This window comes from Dicentrarchus labrax, unplaced genomic scaffold (assembly GCF_905237075.1).
Source record: "Dicentrarchus labrax unplaced genomic scaffold, dlabrax2021, whole genome shotgun sequence".
NCBI classification, from domain to species: Eukaryota; Metazoa; Chordata; class Actinopteri; family Moronidae; genus Dicentrarchus; species Dicentrarchus labrax.
In genome coordinates, this window is record NW_026136718.1 from 10,357,506 (window position 1) to 10,372,660 (window position 15,155).

At 38.6% G+C, this 15,155-nt stretch overlaps 3 protein-coding genes across 6 annotated transcripts in view; 1 reads left to right on the forward strand and 2 right to left on the reverse strand.

The window, feature by feature from the left end:
- Positions 1-30: 30 nt before the first annotated feature.
- Positions 31-5,120, reverse strand: si:dkey-13m1.5 (uncharacterized). Its single transcript, XM_051377468.1, has 8 exons — positions 4,607-5,120; positions 4,204-4,313; positions 3,116-3,207; positions 2,779-2,879; positions 2,447-2,568; positions 2,050-2,236; positions 1,889-1,974; positions 31-1,684 (listed from the first exon to the last, which is right to left on the reverse strand). The coding sequence occupies exons 1-8, from the start codon at positions 5,118-5,120 to the stop codon at positions 1,556-1,558; spliced, it is 1,341 nt and encodes a 446-aa protein (XP_051233428.1). The 3' UTR covers positions 31-1,555.
- Positions 5,121-6,465: 1,345 nt separating this feature from the next.
- Positions 6,466-8,420, forward strand: uba52 (ubiquitin A-52 residue ribosomal protein fusion product 1). 2 transcript variants are annotated; one of them, XM_051376251.1, is made up of 5 exons: positions 6,466-6,559; positions 6,971-7,082; positions 7,364-7,450; positions 7,742-7,844; positions 8,267-8,420. In XM_051376251.1, exons 2-5 carry the CDS (start codon positions 6,980-6,982, stop codon positions 8,358-8,360), a joined length of 387 nt encoding a protein of 128 aa, XP_051232211.1. In that variant the 5' UTR covers positions 6,466-6,559; positions 6,971-6,979; the 3' UTR covers positions 8,361-8,420. The 2 variants fall into 2 exon arrangements, with proteins under 2 accessions (XP_051232211.1, XP_051232210.1); XM_051376250.1 differs by having other exon boundaries at positions 6,479-6,559; positions 6,910-7,082.
- Positions 8,421-9,259: 839 nt separating this feature from the next.
- Positions 9,260-15,155, reverse strand: part of homer3b (homer scaffold protein 3b) — a 45,197-nt gene continuing 39,301 nt past the window's right edge. For all 3 annotated transcript variants that reach the window (XM_051376248.1, XM_051376247.1, XM_051376249.1), the window contains 2 exons: positions 14,399-14,479; positions 9,260-12,857 (listed from right to left, as the gene is read on the reverse strand). In XM_051376248.1, coding sequence (XP_051232208.1) covers positions 12,672-12,857; positions 14,399-14,479 — 267 coding nt within the window. In that variant the 3' untranslated portion in view covers positions 9,260-12,671. The remainder of the gene's footprint in view (positions 12,858-14,398; positions 14,480-15,155) is intronic.

Genomic DNA, 15,155 nt, shown 5'->3' on the forward strand with positions numbered 1-15,155 from the left:
TGATGCACTTTATTCACTGACGCACTTTATATAAAATGTCTATGTAATGTTGTATAATGTGTAATGTTAAAAAATTTTATAAAGTTGATAAAAAAGCAAAAGAGGCTATCCAATCCAATCCAACTTTATTTGTTAAGCACTTTAAAAACAACCAAAGTTGACCAAAGTGCTGTACAGGAGAATAAATAGGACATCATAAATGTAAACAGTGATGGTGATGCTATGTTATATCTTTATGAATGGATCATACAGTTATAATCTTTTTATGAAAATATCTGGCTGACATGTATTTAGCATGTCTCTTGGTGCAATAGACCTATCAGGTATTAAACCATATTCTTGCAGCTGTACCCCTTGGACCTGAACCTGAGCCAGCTAACATTCCAGCTATACCTGGACTGCTGCCTTTTCCGACAGGTTGGTGAACTCAGTTTATTTACATCAGCTCGCTTGCCAGCTCTTTTTTATCTGCCGAGCCTGCATCTCAGGGTCAAGGCTGTGTTATTGCTACAACATTGATTGTTTTTACAGAGTTTTGTGGTCAATCATGCTTGAAGGAGGGGATGAGAATTTTTCTGCGAAACAGACGCTAACCTTCTTCTTAGCAATAAGCGTTTACAGTGTAAACAGGGTGGAAGTAGGACAGTAAAGCCCAATGCTGCTGCCCTCCCTGTCCTAAATTTGACAGGCGAGGCTAAGGTTCATGTTTAAGCCACCTAACTGCTAAAGCTGCACTTGCACACTGCTCCAACATTTCACACTCTGATGGCCCCTGTACTAATCTGGATAGATGTTTATTAATTATCCCAGTAAGATTATGAGCATTCTTGTGCAGTTAATTGAAAAACACTGTGGGATGACACAAGATGCATACTTAAAATTTAAGGGCATTATAAGTTGTTATGAGCTGGCAGACTGAGAGTCAGGGTTAAAGTTCATCACACCTCTTTTCCTGTGGTTGTTGAAAAGAATTCTAGGAACTGTAGGAAACATTAAACTACTTTTAAGGCTGACTTAATGATTTGGGAACCTTAAGTCCAGTAAAAGTGACTTATTTTCAAATTCCTTTAACTCATTTTTTTTTTTACTAAGGAAAAGTTTCACTGGAATTTTGGGGGGTCTAGGGGGCTTCCAACCGGTCACGCAAAGAAGCTAAATGTAACCAGTTCTATGATTTCTTTTGAATTGCATTATTTTGAATTGAAATTTAGAATAGCTTCCATTTGAGCACAATTTGGTCTTTGTAGTAAGTCGGACCTTCGGTGTTAAGCTTCATATTATTTGTCCTGTGTGTTTTATTGTCTGTAAAGCAATTGTACATGTACCAAGTGCAATTGTGAGTTCACTACTATTACTAACTGACAAGAACGCTACAACTATAAGATCAGGGGGAAACAATCCTGAGCTAAGAGTCAACATGTGAAATATACTGAATATTTCAAACATATCAGCAAAAAAAAATCAGCAAAACCATTCATGACTTTTGATTTGACTGTATTGTTTATCAGGAGCTGACCAAGAACACAAGAGAAAGAAAACAAGTTGTGTCTCTCAGTCACTGTATGGCAAAATGACTGGTGTAAAGGGAAGGGCCAGGACACTGCAAGGTCAAAGGTTGGGGGATGAACTCTTCACTGTGGGTGGTGCTGAAGAGCAGATGGGCCTGTGGAAACTTGAAGTTGCTCTATTTGATTAATGAAAAGAGGCAATATTGTATTATTATATCATACTATGCTCAGTGGTAATAAAATGAAATGTACAATGAGACACACAACTTTACAGGAGCATCAAACATCAAACTTTTTAACTACTACAACGACCACTGCTGCTACTACTGTTATTAAATTATACAGGTGAGTGGGGACATTTTTATTTAAGTTTATCTCACCCTCTGCTGGGACTGATAAGGTGCCTGTCTGCAGATCTGCACAGGGACGTAGTCACTCTTGGTGGTGCTGTGGCTCAGATCATGTTCTGCCAAACAGATTAAACGCATTTAACATCTACATGCACATCCCTTTAAACACATAAACAAGACCGAAGCATCACCTGGTCCACTCAGTATGTTGCTCAACTGCTGGACGACTGGTCTGGCTCGCTCTCCATCCTGTTTGCTGTAGTGTTCTTGGACCGTGGTTGTGTAGTACTCTCTTGACAGATGGCCTGGGCTGAAGTGCACATGGCTTTTGGTTATCAGGTCATGCCCAGGCCCATATACTGGATGTGTTTGGTTCAGCTTCAGAGAGGAACATAATCAGCATGATTAAATATGAAACAGTAGGATATTTCAACATAACAAACTCCATAAAAATCAACAAAAGTCTATAGGAACATGTGTGCATTAGTCATAAAGTGTAAAATGTTGACTTATGATTCATGTATGCACATTATGTTCAAGTAATATTATACAAAGAAATGTAACTAAGTAGAAGGTCTGCTGACTCACTTCAGAGAACTCAACTCTGTTGGTAGTGACAGACAACCTCTCTTTGTTGCGGCTCATGTCAGTGTCTCCCTTGGGTAAGTAACTGGAATTGTGGTTCCTCTTTATCAGAACAACTGGATCTCCTGGGAATTAAAGCAAATAGACCAATCCAGGAAAGACGACATAGATAGATTAATAGAGTAGTGTTTGATAGTTTTAGAATAAGATTAAGGATTTGGCTGTTCAATTGTAAAAATGTAAGCACTCATGTCCCAATATCTCTGTAAATAAATCTGAATGGTCTCTTTGCCAGAATGAAAACTGAATAAAAAATTAACACAGAAAACACTCACTCAGCTTGTGGTGACAAAAAGTTTCTTTGGAAGTGGACGACCATGAGTCCTGAGAGAAATGTCCAAGGTTGAGCTTTAAACGCTCTTTCACCACAGGCGGTCTGTATCAAAAACACAAATAATGCTTTGATTATATTTGTAAACTCAAAATCAGAATTCAAAGAGTGACAAATAATAATTCTAAAATATTATATTTTAGACAATTGTGAAATTTAGATTTTAGATGCCTCTGAGTCAATCAAATGTCCCCTTTGGCATCCAAGACACCTTGAACTTCCAACATATTTGAAAAAGAGATCTGAAAGGTGACACCCGGCCCAGCAGAAAAGCTGCAGACCTGCACGCATTGGGCTGGCTGAATGACGCAGCGTGGGTTGTCTTTCTTTCCACAATCTTCACAGGATCACCCATAGGCACTGAGGAGGTGTGCTGTAGAAAGACATCATGAAAACAGTCACAGTCACGCTCTTGTGCTGATAACACTTCACGGAAAGCTTCATTAAAAGGCCAATAACCTTGTAAATGTGTGTGTCTACTTAGAGTTGACAGTGCTGGTATCCTAGGTCATAGTGTTTCTTCATCCTGCTTTAACCTGAGTATATCTGTATCAACGACAATGGCTTTCCTGGAACTGCTGAGTGGTAAAGACAGTTTCACTTAATTTTTTTTAACAGATAAATCTACTGTCTGTGCCAGCAATAAAGCATGACTTGCTGTCAATGTTTGATTATTAAATTAAATTAATGCAGAAACATGTAAGAAGCATACTCTCAATACTGAGACTTTCTGTATTTTTAGTATTTTAAAAAAAATACTTAAATTGATAACACAAGGAATTACATTTTTTAAAATCAAGTTAACAAGTTAAATTTACACACTTTTTATCAAATTGATATAAAAAAAACTTTCATATGTGTGTTAACAATTGAAGTGTCTTTTTTGAGTTGGTCCAACAAATCCCTTTTTTCGGTCTATGTTGGGTTTACTTAACTTTACTGCTGCACAGTTGAAATGGATGATATTTTATATGTTAATCATATGTTTTGAATGTACAAAGACTATAGCTGTGGTGGAGTAAAGAGTACAACATTTTGGGAATCTAAAAAAGAGAGGAATTGAAACAGAATTATTTGAAAAAAAATGACTTAAGTACAGCACTTTACTCAAGTAAATGTACTTGTTTGTTGTTTAATCTTTACCTAAGAATGCGGTATTGTGGCTGCTGCTCATTTTAAATTTGGTTTTGATTTTGCATTATGAGAATTTATTTTTTTTACACTACCAGCATAAGTCAGTTTGTGAGTCTTATGGCAACAGTTTCCCTCAAGGGTCTGCAGGTTTTCATTCAAGCCATGAAGCATTTGGTTGGAATAAAATCCTTTGATCATAATAGCTCATGGCCAACAGCTGCTGCTGCTGTGTTACCTTATCCACAGACTGAGCAGCTCTGCTCCAGGCTCCCTGGAAGGTCTTGTCGTACTCGGACACAAAACTGTGCTGGCGTTTGTCTCCTTTGATTGTGGGAAAGCCCTCTTCTACAGAGAAAGAATTTTTATTTTATTTTATCAGACCATACATTTTGCAGGGTTAACCCTCACACAGATTCCTCCACCATTATTCATTACAAGGTTTACAAGATTAGGCTGAAAGGCTAACCGTTTTTTAAATGTTTACCCATTTCTTTAGAGTTACGTTAACTTTGAACTCAATTTGATGAACGTTCACATTAATCATATTAATCCATAATCCATAATCTAATATGGATTTACAGTTTTACTTTAAAAGGCATAAAAAGAATCACAATCAAATTAAAAATGCTGCCACTGACCTAAATGTTTAACCTTGACTTTTACAACAGGAGAGCCACGGTGTAGGGTGAAGGAGGCTCTGGTGGTGCTTTCTTGGAGCTTTTCCAATTGTTGGATCTTCTTGGCGGCCAATGGTTGTCGGATGGGAGTGCGAAGGGGTTGGAAGGGATGGTGCGGGAATTTCTGCGACTGGGTGGTGAGGAAATGATCCTCCCCAGGGTCTGTTTGCATCTTGAAGTTGGTTCGAAGCGCATTCCAGTGTGGGGTGCAGTGAATCTGTGGCAATGGGTGACGCTGGTAAGACACCATTGCCTCTGTCAGGTAATCCTTGAAGTACCTCAAGTCCTTGTGGTCCACCTCGACATGGGTGGGCAGGCTAAATGGTTCTGCCTTTTTGGAAGTAAAAGGCTGGAAGTCCTCCTGGAAACTAGTTGAGTATACATCTGGATTGTTGTCCGGAAATGGGATGTTGGTAGACAGACGGTTTTTGCCCACAGGACGGGCTTGGACCAGTGTTTTTACCAATGCAGTCATATTGGAAACCACCAGTGTCCTCCTTACATTACTGTGACTCTTTGATTAAGCCAGCCATCTTCTTCTGAAGCAGGTGAAAAATGCTACAATGCCTCACCATGGAAACCTCTGTGCTGTGGAACATGATGATGTTGCTACTGTTGCTGCTCCTGCTGAGAAACAAATGCATACCATGGTGTCCTATTACCTTGCCACATGCATTGAGTGGACACACACGACTATTCAACTGTAACATTTTATTCTACAACAAAGACACACACAAACAATTGCTCAATCTTAACAAGAAAAAAAAATCAAAGTTTTCATGGTGTTCAGTCTTTGAGGATAATTTTGTGTAATTTTAAACTTCCTTCTTTGCCTTTGGCTTTGTCCTTGTTACAAAAAAGGAGCGTTTACTCACCTATAAGAGGCTACAAAATATTTGGAGTGGACATGCTTCCCACTTTTCAAGAGTGTAATGCATAATTCAGCATTACCTTAGATAAACTTACAATACCAACTTGCAGAGTAGCATGATTCTTTCTGTATTTAAGTGCATGGTGTTTGAAGTGGTGCCTGCCAAATAAGAAATAAATATATATAACACCAGATTAAAAAAAAACCACGGTCTTTGATTACATGCAAGTTCTATATGGATATAATAAATATAAATAATGAATACTATAAAGTAGCACAGTAGTATAAATGTAATGGAATTAAATTCTTAAATTTAACTTAATGATAGCATACACTGTATTTGCTTGCTATACAAAAATTAACACATTATGCTGTTTAGTTCATTCGTGTTCACAATGTGGCTCAACAACATCATTACAACAGCAGGTGTCAGTCAAACTTAATTTTGGAGCAGTCGTCCAGCACATACACTGCACTTTATCTCTAATACACTGAACCGCCTTCTAGAAATAAATAGAAAATAATTTTGGGTTATCAAAACACAAAATGTGACTCAACAGCCTCTCAATAATCACATTTAGTTGTTTAATTAGGCACTAATGCGCTTTTCAATGAGCTGTCAGCTTATTAAAATGAATCACACCGCTCAATGTCGCTCGCCTTGGTCTATTATTGTGGAATAAAATGCTGGCACATTAAGAAGAAACAGAAAGTGTACTATTGTCCGCTCATTTCGCTGGATCGTACATTGAATCAGAGGATTTTCTCCTAAATCTGTCGAAACCGGCAGAAGCCTTTTTATTTAATTTAGTCTCATTATAACCTGGACATGAATCGGACTAAATGAGCGATGTAAGTCAACAAGAAGTTTGATCTATAGTTAATAGCCTTTTAAAAATTAAACTGAACACAGTTTAATTTAAAAATGAGTAAAAATACACTAAAAATGATTTTATTGTTGAAGGGTCCAGGCTGACGGAAGTGACGTATTCGAGCGGCAGCCTCTTCCGCTCTCTTTTCGTTGAGGCTCAGCTAGCGGCCGGGTGGGTACACTCTCCGTCCGCCTCGGATTTACCCGTTTTAAGTGATAGTTTAGTTGTTGAATGCGAATAAAACTATATATTGTTGAACGTACATCGACAGTCGTTGTGCTGTAGGTGTTACTGGCTCAGTTTGAAGGGAGTAAAATAGAGAAAACGGTGCTCGAGCTCCACGTTAGCGGCACGCATGTGGCGAGGCCGCTCTGTTGCTAACTTTAGCTAACATCGTTAGCTGCGAACCAAAAGTCAGCCTCACCTTTCAGGATTAATAAAACAGTTTAGAAACGCTGTAGATGCTCTAATGTCACATATAATACATGTGTTTTCTTCACTTGTGTGTTGTTGTGAAATAGCCTGACTGTTATCGTGTGGTGAAGGAGTTAACGGAGCTAACGTCGGGTTTCTGTCTCTCAGCCTGCAAACATGCAGATCTTCGTGAAGACGTTGACGGGGAAGACCATCACCCTCGAGGTTGAGCCCAGCGACACTATCGAAAATGTCAAAGCAAAGATCCAGGACAAGGAAGGTGAGCAGGCACTCAAATTTAAAAGTTAAACCTGTAAAAAGTTCCAGTCCATTTTTTTTTTATCTTCAGATTTTCATTTGTTTTAATAGTTGAGCACCATATGTGTAAATTTAAATGTGTTATTTTGCTTTAGAGCTACCTAGTAGATTGGTCTGATGGTTTTTTTAGTGCTTTGTAGTAAAATGTTTGTCATGTGTGAAGTCACAGCCAACTTCTTGCACTTTAAGTTATTAATGGTCAAATGTAAATGCAGTTTGTTTTAATAAGTGTTGTGTTTACAGGAATTCCCCCTGATCAGCAGCGTCTGATCTTCGCTGGCAAACAGCTTGAGGATGGACGCACACTGTCTGACTACAACATCCAGAAAGGTCAGTTACAACCAGGCCAGATGTGCAGGATGTGTCAGTGGTAACAGTAAACCATATACAGGCTTCTCAATGTGAAACAAAGTGTGTAAAAGATTTAGATAAGTTTGTCTCCCACAATTAAGAAATGTCCTACGAATACATATTAAGTGTATTTTTCCATTCTTAAGATCACAGTTGTACGCTTTTACAATGTACCTGGTTATTATAGGAGTAGATAATGCTTTCTGTTGCCCTGTTTGTGGATGTGACTGAACTTGAGATTGACATTGATGTTTATTCACTGCCCACCAGAATCCACTCTTCATCTGGTTCTGCGTCTGCGTGGTGGCATCATCGAGCCTTCCCTCAGACAGCTGGCCCAGAAATACAACTGCGACAAGATGATCTGCCGCAAGTAAGTCCTGTAATCGTCAAAGCAGCCGGTTTTCAATTTTGTCTCATTGTCTGCTGTTAATTACAGCGTGGTGGTAGATTAAAGTCTAGACTAAACCGCCTTAAAATAGCACCACCTGCAGTGTGGCTTGGAGTTTTAGGAAGTCTTTGTATAAAAATGGAAAACTAATTAATTGTGTGGATTTAAAATAAGATGGGAGAGTTATAATTGGCTGCTTTGGCTCTCTCAAATTCAGTCATTCTTATAAACATACTGAATGACGAATTGATGGATTTTGAGTTATTTCGCCAGCATTTCACACTAATTTGCTAGTTTCATATAATAAATCTTGAACTGTGACTACATTTTGACTACTTCAGAACTTCACTGATTGTTCAGGAGAATTGTCCTTTATAGTTGACCCCTGACCACTTCTTTTGCAGGTGCTATGCCCGTCTGCACCCCCGTGCTGTCAACTGCCGCAAGAAGAAGTGTGGACACACCAACAACCTTCGCCCCAAGAAGAAGCTGAAGTAGACATTTTGACTTAATCGGCTCTCAAAGCCATTTTGTGTTAAAATAAATGTGAGAAAATGATCCTGCTTGTCTGACTTGTCTTATTCAGTGGCAGGGAAAAGTGGTGAATTTGTGGCTTCATTTAAATTCACGTGTGCATTACGTGGTTGTGAGGCTGTGCAGTGAGACTTTAATAGCATAGAAAAGGTAACAAGGCTGACTCACAACCAGATGAAGCTGGTGCCATAAACTTATGTCAGTGTTTGCCAAATGTTCGCAAATGAAGATATTCATGAGAAGAGTTTGGCAAGAAGTTTACGTTCGAGGCCTGTTCTAGGAAACCAGTTCAATGAGTTATCTGGGCAATTTAATAAACCTGCTTCTTGGAACTGGCACTGGTTGAAACTAACAGTGGGTGCACTCTAAAACTTAACAGGCAGAGTGCCGGTTTGTACTGGTTGGCTGTGGTTTCCATTTTATTTCAACTTGGCACACAAAGCAGCACATACCCTTTGTTGCAGTCTGAATTGACGGGCTCTGTAACACAATACCACGTGTCCCAACTGCACCATTAACAATAGACTAATAAACACACTTCACATGGCTGGTGGTGGCTGAATCCAAATGGGAGATAGTGTACTGTCTCTGCCAATACAGAAAAGCTGTGAAAATATTATATGCCACCTGCACTCCGTTTCCCCCACCCTTGCTGTTAATAGCAAGCGACACGGCAGCCACTGCTCACTAGAAATATTAAGCAATACTAGAAATCATCATGCTTTTAACTGACTGACAAACTGTTTTTTTATTATCGGCTGACATGTTGAATATTAAAATATGTGTGTAAGATGTAAACTGTAGGTTTTTTCTCCACATCAGTTTCTTGCCCTTGAATCACACACAATCCAAGACTACAGAGGTGACTGCATGACTGAGTTTTAATGTTAAACAGTTCTATACAAATATAAGGAACTCATCTCACATTGTCAAATTCCATACAAACACCTGCTCTCCTCAATTCATCAGTTCTTACGAAACAACAAAATCATGGCCTTCAATTGACAAACACCAGTCGACCGTTTTTCCTCGTATTTACCAACACTTCAATGAAACTATTCTGAGGTATTTTGAGTCGTACTGAAAGGTCGAATGTTTTGGACACGGAGCAAAGTCAAACTTAGGTAAAATCTGATGGAGATGAATCTTAGTTGTTTATTCCAGTTGATGTGGCTTCAGCATGACAGCGGTGCGTCTTTGGTACTGCATTCTCTCTTGTAGTCTGCAAAGACCTTATTCCAGTGTATTTAAGGAGGAATCCACCCACAGATGTTCAGACATATTCCATTTATTGCTGTTAATTGTGGGGTTTTTTTTATATAGTGTGAGCAATGTCCTTAAACCTGCCTCTACTATTTATGCTGCAGCTGGTTTAGTCCTCTGTTACAACCTCAATAGAGAGGTCAGTGTACTGACACCTGGGGGCAAATTTGGTCTTACAGACGACAGTCCCTGCCCCCCCTACACTGGAATAAGGTTGTTGTGAAGCAAAGTGTTTCGGACGTCAACCGTGAGGAGATGGTGCAGAGGAGGCGATGGCCTCTGATGCATTTTTTCTTCATGCTTGATAAAAGGCTAGTCCATTAATAATCTGGTGAAGCCATGAAATAAAAACGGGGCAGTCTGAACTGAAGTCTCATTACCTACAGATTAATTGTATTAACAAGCATCTATGCTAGTAACTTTATTGCTAATTGAGTGATGTTTGCATGAAGCAGCTGATGTCAGAACTCCAAGATAGTGTAATCACTTGTCAAAATGACAAAACGTGAAAGTTTTAATGTAAATGTGGTATAATAAAATCTCTGGATGTGATCAATAGCAACATAATGCAGTAACATAACTATTTTTACTGCATTTGGCTTGTTGAACTGTATAAGTATTTGTATGTCTAACACAAATAATTGCAGATCACTGGAATAATGGGGTGTTAGTACACTATCTGGCACTTTATTAAATCAACAGATTTCGTTATGACCCATTTAAATCACATTTTGACATGTTATTATGATCCTTGTAGTTACTGCATCATCAGCTGCAAAGGAATGCACCTTATTTGTACCTATATTACTGTCATATGAAGAAATCAATAACTCATCGGGGGCGAGAAGCAAAGATCGATAGATATTGTGCATCAGAAGTTCACATACAAAGCTGACAGACAAGTCAATTAAGTACCCGCTTACTAAAACTACTGCAGTTGTGCTTTTTAACTCGAGCAGTCTCCGTTTGCAGGCTGTTAAGTATTGTGCACACACACACACACACATACAGCTTCACATTCCTTAGCAGGTATGGGGCTTCTGCAGAGCTCATGCAGTGCTCTCATAGTGATCTATGCTCTGCGGCGCCACTGAGCCTATTATTACTATTATGGTAAATGGTAGTGTTGAGCAACACAGAAAAAAAGTACATAAAGTAGAACTGGATTATTTTGTGAATGCTGACAAATGTAAACAAAAACAAACTTGGCACAAACAATATCAAGTGCAACCTCAGGTTCAACTCAGCACAACATCAGCGTGGGAAAGCAGCGTCTCTGTCCACAGGCCACAGTTTCACATCAGGACCTTTCCTTCACATGCTGATCCAGCTGTCAACGTGGCCTGATGGAGAGGGTAAACCTGCCAGACAACCGCATCTTGAATTTAAGAGCAATTTGGCTGGTTGCTATCGTTGATTTCCCATCCCTTCCTGTGAGTAACCCATCGATGAACATGAATAATAGAATAAATGGTGAGAAAGAGCAGTCCTCATTAAACATGAACAAAAAACGTTTGTACGCTAGCGATCCTCAGAGGACAGAGTGTGAGCAGGTTGTTGCATCTCTGAGTTTGTTTATGTTCTGGCTGGTGGGAGGCCAGTTTAGGCTGCTGATGGTGAACTGGAGCTGACTTTATTCAGGGTCTTTGCCTCCATGTGTCCGTACCTCGACTAAACTCCTATTCTGTGCATCTCCACAGTGTTGAAGGAAGGATGACACCAGTGTGACCTCAAGCTTGTTATTGTGTAAAAGCAGACATTTTACTCTTAAAGCTTGTCTTGATTTTTCTCAGCTGTCTTACTTGCAGTGACTTCTGAGATCTACCAATAACCTTCTAAGATAATGCAAATCTAAAAGCCTCATTCACACAGGACTATTATTATATATTATGTATGGGCCTCAGACTATTAGAGTAATGTGGTCAAAGTCTTGTGCCAAACTGCAGTGACAAAAACAAAGAGTTGCTTTGTTTTTTTCTATAAATGAAATGTCCAGAATATATGATAAATATTTATGTTTAGTATGGGTATAAAAGTGTAACTGTCCATAAAACTTTACTTTTCAGCCATTTTAAGTCCTGATGTGAGTCCTGCTGTTACAGCACTTGCACTTCAGTTTCACTGTCTGTGCCAGACACGGTTGAATGATCGAGACCTTCAGCTCAGCATGAAAACAGAGCACCACTGACTTTTATTAAACACAGTCAGACCATTATCTTCAGATTTTTTCCTAGTTTTACTGCTAGTCTTCCCTCTTAATTTGGTCAGAAAATGCACTAATACAAGTAGATTGCCCACTCTGTATTAAATTAAAGATACATCAAACAGAAGTAGAAAATCTTTGATACCCGTTGGAAATGTCTACTTTTGCAAAATAGCAAGCTTAAAATTAGTTCTGGTGCAAATCCTCCTTTGAAGGTACTTTGTGTATTATTAGTGATCAATAAATGTAACCGCAGTCCCTTTGAGACATCAGTATAATTACCATAAACAATTGAGACCATCACTGAAAAGACTGTGAGCTGTACTTGTACACTCTAAACAACACAATACACTGGATTGCTAGGGCACCAAAAAGAGGAGGAGGGCCTGTTCTTCCAGAGGAAATGGATCTAAAGCTTTCAGAGTTTTCAGTGATGGCAGATGGGAAAAATACTAGTAAAACCTGGTACAAAAGAAAAATGACATGGAGCTGCTGGTATGGAAAAACAAGTAGTTTAGCAGATTAGACCATACTGTCATCTGTTTATGATAATCATACCAAGGTTGCAGTTTTAATGTGACAATGACAATGATGTTTTATTCTGCACATAACACCTTTAAGCTTTCTGATACCTGCTGTTTACCGCCACTGATCTTAAAAAAAAACAGATCCATGAAGGTAAACATCTGTGCGTTTTCCCCCATATTGTTTTGATTTTTGCTCTGCTGATGCACCAGTAAAACACAAATCAAGGCTACATGGGTGGAACCAGTGCTGACTGTGGAGATGCAGCCCAACTGCTGCTGTGGCTATTTGTCAATGAGTTTGGACAGGCTCTGTCTCAGGTCGTTCAGGTCGCAGATTTTGACGTCTAGAACCTCGATGATGCGTCGAACCTCGACCTCCGCCTGCTCCTGCTCCTCCCGGCTAGAGGCCAGCGTCTTTTCAGCACTCTGAACCTGATTCTCCAACTCTGTGTTTCGTCTCTCCACATCCTGCAGACACATTAAGTGTTGTTAATACAGTTTTCTCATCTGGATGTATTTCTGGATATTTTCTGCATGGGTTGCTGTCTAAGTTGTACACATTCTTTGTGTTGGTGATGGTGCTCTTAAATATTTATAATGTATTTTTTTGTGTAATACACCTTGCAGAGTATTATTGTAAATCACTATAATAGGGCTTGCAAAAAGGCATATATGTAAGCCTGGAGTACAATGTTTACCGTTTCCAAAATTAGAATATACAAATGTTTATATCTGAAAACAGAGTTTAGTAGAGAAATATAATTTATCCACCTGTATGTCTAAATGTTTGTACTCTTTCTGTACAAAATCTGTGAATTTCTGACTTTTTGTACATTTAAACTTCAATACAAATATAGTACCAATTTATACATTAACAAAGACTTAAATTGTCCATTTAAACTGAAACTGAGCAGTTGCAACTGCAGTACAACCACTTTTAGGCAGGTACAAGTAAAGCACCTAGCTTAAAGGCATTTTGGTAGATTATTGTACATTTGTGGCTGCTGACTGAAATCAAGTTTACTAAGAATATCCTATCAGGCTTATTTGCTTTAAATAGTTTATGGTGCAAATATAAATGTGCAATTTTGTATTTTACAAGGTTATTGTGTATGCAAAATGCACCAATGAATAGATTACGGAATAAACACAAGGACAGCAAAGGTCAAATATGAATAACATAATTCACAAATGACACCACCACTAAAAAGACAGAAGACCTAATAAAGGCTATGCAATATGCATCAGGTATAATCTCCTGCATTAGCATTTGAAATTCAATACAATTTGTTTTCTCCTTGAAGTCCTCAGTTCTCCTGTACTGATTCCCTGCTGCAGGTCTGAGCTGTGCTCTCTCTTTTATAGGTACAGTATCAGTGCTTTGATTTCCAATTAGTCGACTGTGTGCAAATGACTAAGACTTCTGAGTTTCTTATGAAGTTTTCAGTCTATTTATATATTTGTGTGTAACAGACAGGAAAATGTAAAAAAAAAAAAAAAATGTAATATGGTGAAGACAAACAAAAAAAATCCTTCAAAGACTAAACTGGCGACCTCTTAGCAACTGAATATGAATGCCATTTCATTCCAGACAACTGGCTCTATTGTAATTATTCAGATGACAAATAAATAACTTAAACTTAAATCCCAAGCATCAAAAAATAAATGAATGTTTCTGTTCACACTGAAGATTACATGCTCTCTCTTCCTGTCAATGAAGTAGTTTCATGCTTTTCTGTGACATAATACAAGCTCCACTAGCTTAAGTAACAATAAAAAAGGTGAGAAGAACCAGTTTTGTGTGGTACAAGTTTAGTATAATTATGTGCAACAAGAGAAAAAAAAAAAAAAAACAACCTAAAATACATTATTTGTCCAGAAATTAGATTTGACGTCCCAGTAACATAAGTATACCTGCAAAGCAATACAACCTGGTGAGTCAGTTTGAGCACTCCAGTACAAGTTTTACTGAGGAGAGAAACAACATACTCCGCCAGTTGTCAGCGTACCTGGAGTCTCTGCATGGCCTCCTCTCTCTCCTTCTCTAGCTCACCCACATCTGGTTTCTTGCTCTGTAGATTGTGAATTTCCTGAAAACAGAGTGATTTCAAACGTTCAAATACAACCTTCCCACACATCCACCCATCCCTGTTTATCAGAACGTGGAACATTCATCTCTCAATTTGCACAAAAATATTTCATGTGGTTCTAAAAGAAGCTGAGTCATTTATCATAAACCAGCTTGGCAATAAGATTTGGGACACGTTGATGTTTTCCGAGGAGGAAACATCAGCCCCTAGGGGGAAACATACCACTGCGACCTTGCCACGAATCCTGTTGCCAAAAAAGGAACTCATTTAGATGACTGGACAGACAATGCTATATTAAAAACCAGCAAACTGTTTTCAGGGATATTTCACTCAAATATCCATTTTATTTACCCAGGGAAAATGGTTTTTGGCTGAGCATGCCCAGGCACGCATTTGATATTGCTCATACAGGCACAAAATATTCACAAGGTGATGTTTCGGCATCATAAAAAATGATATTAAAGTGAGCTTTTAAACAGTTCTGAAGGTGAGTCAGAAAGTCCTGATTTCACTTAACATGTAGGTGGCATCTCTGGACATCTGCTGCATTCATTTTTATGTATTTTGTGAGCCTGTAGTATTTTATCAAAGCTCTCTTTGTCTGACTAAATCACTGAATCAACAATAAAAAATGCCAGTGCCTCAAAGATAAGACACATTCTCTTCCTTCATATCC

Coding starts and splice junctions, on each gene's coding strand:
- si:dkey-13m1.5 (XM_051377468.1), bottom strand. CDS start 5,120: ATGACTGCATTGGTAAAAACACTGGTCCAAGCCCGTCCTGTGGGCAAA. Junction 2,880..3,115: donor AGCCAGCCCAATGCGTGCAG/GTCTGCAGCTTT, acceptor TTTTTGATACAG/ACCGCCTGTGGTGAAAGAGC. Junction 1,975..2,049: donor CAACATACTGAGTGGACCAG/GTGATGCTTCGG, acceptor TCTGTTTGGCAG/AACATGATCTGAGCCACAGC.
- uba52 (XM_051376251.1), top strand. CDS start 6,980: ATGCAGATCTTCGTGAAGACGTTGACGGGGAAGACCATCACCCTCGAG. Junction 7,083..7,363: donor AAAGATCCAGGACAAGGAAG/GTGAGCAGGCAC, acceptor TTGTGTTTACAG/GAATTCCCCCTGATCAGCAG. Junction 7,845..8,266: donor GACAAGATGATCTGCCGCAA/GTAAGTCCTGTA, acceptor CTTCTTTTGCAG/GTGCTATGCCCGTCTGCACC.